The following is a 6,000-nucleotide window of genomic DNA, read 5'->3' as shown; positions in this document are numbered from 1 at the left end:
CACCAGCCATTAAGGAAATAAACTCCAGGGAGCAGAGTCTGATCTCAGCTACTCCTAAGCGAGCCTGGAGTAACTCCAGCTCTTCAGTGAGGTTTCAGTGAACTTATACAGGCGTAACTGATACTAGAGCCTGAATCAGTTTGGTGGTGAGGCACCAAATTAAGATGACAGGTTCATTAAATGACAGCTTTTCAGACTTAGAGTAATAGAGTTTCTTAACCTTAAGCAGGACAGAAGAAGAAATACCCACCAATGGATGGAACTCACATTTACAAAGCATTTCTCAAGTATTCACTTCAGCAGGTCTATAAGGTTTAAAGGAGGGTTTGGCTTAGCCTAGTTTGAGTCAGATTTTAACAGGGTTCTCCCTGCCACTCCATGTAAACTGTTGAAAAAGTATACCGACTGCCTAGAAAATAAAGTGTGCCCTATGTACTCAGTATAACTATGCACATGTGGCCACTCTGTCAATGCATAACCAAGATCCCAATGCTGTGCACAAAACAGGAGCTGTATCATGGCCTTTCTTAAATCATTTGCTTCATGGTGAGTTTACTACACTGATGTTACTGACAAAAGGCATGCCCAGTGGCAGGGAAATATGCATACTCCTAATATTTCAAAGTAAATATATCATGTCTGATCTGAAAAAATAACAGCTTTCTCAAGATAGTCTAAGTCTCTCAAAAGAGAGCCCTATTTTCATTTGAAATAGTTTTGTTGGTTTTTACTTCTGTAATTGACATCAATAGTATAAATCAAATTGATCTCAATGATGAAAGAAATGCCAGGGCAGCCAGTTGACAGGAAACTGTCAAATATATTTTCTTAGCAGTTTGTTACCTTCAATGTATACAAGCTAGCCGGCAGAACAATTTCACCAAGCTTTTCCCTCTCACCCTTTTATAAAATACACAAAACTTTCTGCAAAGTCTGAGTGTCACCAAGAGCCAACAAAAAGCATGACAGTAACGACTGGGTCTGCAAAAGCAGAGTAATATTGCAGGATCAAGTCATGTGCAGCTGACAGAAGATGGTAAAGTTCTAGCAGTCTCAAAAGGTGGCTCAGGTTTAAGGGTATTAACTATTGAGTGGTGTCCTGTTTTCCTTTTATAAAGGAAAAACTTACACCATATGTACTGCACAATTACCTAGACCTTTCCCTGTTGGTGATAACAGTAGCCTGTAAAGAATAGGCACTTATCCCAAGAATTGGCCAAAAAAGAGCATTATTTGGTAGGTATGGCACCCAAATACAACCATTGTGCTTTCTCACATACATATGCTGTATAGATGGAGGCTCAAACAGACACAGAGTTTTAGGTTGTTGGCAGGCTGTGTTTTTTCTTCTTGCTTCGACAAGATTTGCAAATGCAGCAGATGATGCATGGAGATGCCAGGAGCAGCAAGGGAGAGGTCACCAATGCTATGAGACCTAGTCCAACGAGGATCCCCACAACCTGAAAGATACGGTGGGGAAAATACGGAATTAGGTAATGTGGAAAATAAAATACATGTGAACATGTACAGGCACAGCACAGACCACAAAAGAAAAAAAATTTAAAACATGGAAATAATTATCTTGGTCCTTCACTAAAGGGTAAAATCTCTTTGCTTCACACATGTGTGAGAGCTCTGCTCAGCTGACTAGGAGCACACCTGCGTTCTGTTCCACATGACTGAAGCCCGTGAGTGGCCAAGCTTGTTCCTGCAAGGGCCTCTGTCGTAATGTCTTAAGAAGATATCGTTCTGAAAAGCAAAACAAGAAGTGGTAAGAGCAGGTTACAGTACTGCAGGGAGATTTTCAAGAATGCACTGGAAATACAACTTTCCTGACACTGCTTTATATTTATCAGCTGCTGGCAGAGAAGTTCACCTGTCTTCCAAATAATTATCTACAGAAAGTAGTTTCAAAACATGTGGTGTGTTTGTGACCTGAGCTATGGCACAGCATCTTTCTTCCCCCGTTTTTAAAAAGCATAAGCATATACATTGCACCTATTGCATAAGTACCTAATCCGTAATTTGATAACAATAAAGGGGCCTGTAAAGAACAGATACTTCTTAAAGCTATCAGTCCAAGGGATCATCTTCCTGAGGTGCTTCCACCTTCTGCTCTCCTGCTTTCCCTGCATTTCAGTAATTTTCTTCCTAGGCTTAAAAGGAAAATTTTAAAAGTAGGAAATTCCTATTTCTTTTCTCTTTTCCCAATAATACTTACTAAATTATCCATTTTATCTTCAGAATGTGACTAATGCCCTGCAGTACCCTCCCCTAGCCAGCTGCGCAGAAACCTGACGCTGCTTCCTTTTTCATTTTTCAGCTTTACTCTCTGGCTCTGCAAGTATTACCTCCTTCTACACCTGGAGCTCCTGTAACCCAGCACATTTAGAAAAATTGCATTTGAATCACACAACTAGTTTAATTTTTCTTTCGCCTTTGAACTGATGAAAATTCAGTAAGGGCACATCTGCAGAGTCTGTAAGAAATTTAGAGTCTTCCAGCTCAGCAGAGTGTTAAGCAATCATTGCGTATGCACGTACTCTGAGGCAAGCCAAAAGATTCATGTTGAAAAAGCACACACACACAGAGAAACAGGACATAGCTCTAAGCAAAACCTGTTTAGCATGCTGAGAAAAGGAATCATAAAGAATGAGGAAGCTGAATTTTTCTCTGGCTGTGGAGTACAAAAAAGAAGAAAAGCCACGCAGCACCTAGCATTCTATTTCAAGTTCTGGTGAAATTCTTTTCACACTCCCACAGCTGTTACTGATGACAGCGCCCAAACTGTCATATACACAAGCACATTACTTCTTGTACTCTTAGTCTTCTTAGGAAACCTGAAGTATACACGAGTTGAGACTAGTTGGTATCACTTGAGAAATAACTAGCAACCTGCATTTCATAATCCATGTTCATAACCCAACATTTTTATCCTCAAGCCTACTAACCAACCATTCTCTTCAATAAACATGGAACTAGAGATGGACCTGTGAAGTCCATATGAGCTCTTATTGCACGTGTCCATGAAACAACCCCCTTCACCCAGTAGAATGTCATTGTTTGGACAGACTGTGACCTTTGCAGTTGGAGCAGGAGGAAGACACTTACTTCCTGGCTCTCAACCAGACTGTTTTTATCTACTGCACTGAAAGAGGGAATCAGAGGAAGGTAGTACTGGAACAGACCTCCAGAAACCAACAAGTCTGCCTCATTTCCCTCAAAGAACTACCGTGAGACTCACAGACACAGCTATAATCCTTTATGGAAAAAAGAATGTTGATATAAGTAAAAGCACTGGATGAACAAGAAGAAAGAAATAAGGCTAAAAGCAGAATTGATGAAAATTTTGTACAGGGCCTCAGACAATCCCCAACATCATAACCCTTTATAAAGGTGGGTTTTTTTCTGCAGCACTTACATCTAAGTCCTGTAGACAGTACCAGCAAAATGTGTGCTTGCAGTTCTTGCACATCATCTGAGCACAGCCCTCGTTTCGCTCAATATAGATCCGACAAACTGGGCACTGCTTAACTGGTGCCTCCGTCTCTGTTCCAATAAGTGATCTAGAAGAGTAAGAAAACATTAGAGTGAAATGTGAATGCATTTACTGTTGATATTCAGCTCCACTGCCTAATGTGTACTGTGCTTATTTCCCAGAGCATCTAATATTGTTGTCTTAATGCACTTAATGTGTAAAATTTTGTTCTATTTAGTACAATATACTGAAGTATACTTATTGCTAGGTGTACAATTATTAATACCACGTAGAACTGAAACTGTTCCCTTGGTCCTTCATGATACATAAAAGCAACATTGACTATACACATGAATGTATCACATGTAGCACTAAAAATGAGCACTTTATAAAACAGCTTGCACCAATGACTTAATGGGACTAGATTATGCAACTCATAGCACTATCCCTGAACAAAATAGTCGTAACTCCAACAAAGCCAGAGATCAAACATGGAGAAGAAAAATTACAGTGAGAGTCCTTTGGTAACTCCTATTCAATGAAATCTCAAACAAGCAGAATTCTTAGATTTTAAGCAAGCCTTTCATTCTTGCAAAAAATGATAGAAAACTCCAAACAGATTGAACATAACCTAATTCTGAAAACAAAGATAGATGGCCACAAACATTAGCTAGTTGAAACACAGAAGTGTTCTCTTTCTGTAGATTAATACCTTACATAACTTCATCTGTAGGTTGTTTACATCTATCCAACATGAGCATAAATCAGATTTCTCACACCAAATGGGGTATTTTACATCCACTCTGCATAAGAGTTAAATTTTCTCTATGCAGTTATTCTATAAGTATTAAGCAAGGGTGATTTCTTAATCACAGTATCAGCAAGGTTTGGATCCCAGAATACTAGTGTGTTAGATTCTTTGTATGGGCACAAAGCACAATTCTAGCATGCAAACAGAACTGTTAGGCATATTCAAAGCCCTGGAAGGCTTCACCTTTCATAACTGTCAGTGACATCCCAAGTTTGATAAGTACCCAAATAATATTAACATTTGTGAGGCACAGAGGTAGCACCTCATGTCAAAAAGAACCAAAAGACCAAGGGGCCTCCATGGGTTCCCTTCTTACCCCTCGGCTAGTATTGGAGTAGTTAGGTTTTCCTGGCATAGGCGCTGCGGATGCCATGCTTCCTTGCAAGAAGAACAAAATTTCAGGTGGCAAACTGAGCACTCTACCAGCACTGGTGCTCCTGACTCACTCTGTGCAACATGGCACACTGTTTGGCAGTCAGCTGCAGGGCACCATGTTCTTCGAGGGTCCAAGTGGACTTCTGAAACATTACAGAGAGAGAAAAATAACGTTTATACGGTTCCCTTCTTATTCCAGCAACACGTAGACCCAAACCTCCATGCCCATGCCCATGGGTGTTCTAGCCTACTCCTCTTCTTCAGGCAGGCCTGCAATTACACTCTGCAAAGGCAGCTGCACTGGAAGCATTACAAGACTGGCAAAACACGACACGGGACCTATTTTTTGCCTTTACAGAGAGGTACAAAAGACAAATATAACTGCTGGTTGCTGAGATGCATGTGTCTTGTGACATTAGGCCCTTCCATGTTCTTCATGTGTGCAAGTCATGCAGAATCTTTCATGTAAATAGCAGAGGAACTGTCATTAAATTAACATCAAGATACTTTCCGTGCTTTATTTCCTCCTCTCTATCTACAAAATCTAATTAATAGTCACTTTACTATATGATAATTATTTATCAGGTATGAGATTACAACAATAGTCAAGGCAAGATTCAATGTGGAGACAGTGAGTTATAGACATCACTGTATGACAGTGACAGGTGAGATAAGTGTTAAGGTCTTGCACCTGGGAATACATAACCCTGGCGTGCAGCTTAGACTGGGTTCCACCTAGCTGGAAAGCAGCACTGTGGAGAAGGACCTTGGTGGACAACAATTTCAACACGAGTGAACGGTGTACTGCAGCAGCAAAGAAGGCCAACAGGATCCTGGGGTGCATCAAGAAGAGCATCACCACCAGAGATGAAGAAGTCATTATCCCACTCTATTCAGTGCTTGTCAGGCTGCACCTGGAGTACTGCATCCAGTTTTGGTCCCTACTATATAAAAAAGATGCAGACATGCAGCTGCGTTTGTTCAGCCTTGAGAAGAAAAGGCTTAGAGGAGACCTTATTACTATGTACCAGTACATAATGGAGACTCCCTTTTTATGAGGAGTCACATGGAAAAGACAAGGGATAATGGGTATAAGTTGCTTCTGGGGAGAGTCCCACTGGATTCCAGAAGAAAATTTTTCACCATGAGAACAGTTAAACATTGGAACCATCTCCCCAGGGAAGAGGTGGATTTCTTTACACTATGTATTACCTGAAAGATTGGGCCAGATGCTCCCTGAGGTCCCTTCCAACCTGGTGTTCTGTGATTCTGTGAATCTGTGATAAATGTCGATTCCTTCTCTTGCCCCACAACTTTCATTAGAGGAATCTGGGCT

At 40.7% G+C, this 6,000-nt stretch overlaps 1 protein-coding gene across 1 annotated transcript in view; it reads right to left on the bottom strand.

The window, feature by feature from the left end:
* Nucleotides 1–207: 207 nt before the first annotated feature.
* Nucleotides 208–6,000, bottom strand: part of RNF144B (ring finger protein 144B) — a 48,365-nt gene continuing 42,572 nt past the window's right edge. The window contains exons 5-8 of the mRNA XM_069853725.1: nucleotides 4,606–4,807; nucleotides 3,422–3,566; nucleotides 1,660–1,749; nucleotides 208–1,460 (exon numbers count right to left, since the gene is read on the bottom strand). Coding sequence (XP_069709826.1) covers nucleotides 1,320–1,460; nucleotides 1,660–1,749; nucleotides 3,422–3,566; nucleotides 4,606–4,807 — 578 coding nt within the window. The 3' untranslated portion in view covers nucleotides 208–1,319. The remainder of the gene's footprint in view (nucleotides 1,461–1,659; nucleotides 1,750–3,421; nucleotides 3,567–4,605; nucleotides 4,808–6,000) is intronic.

This window comes from Phaenicophaeus curvirostris, chromosome 3 (assembly GCF_032191515.1).
Source record: "Phaenicophaeus curvirostris isolate KB17595 chromosome 3, BPBGC_Pcur_1.0, whole genome shotgun sequence".
Taxonomy (NCBI): Eukaryota; Metazoa; Chordata; class Aves; order Cuculiformes; family Cuculidae; genus Phaenicophaeus; species Phaenicophaeus curvirostris.
The sequence above is the reverse complement of the archived record's forward strand: the minus strand, read 5'-3'. Positions and strand labels throughout refer to the sequence as shown.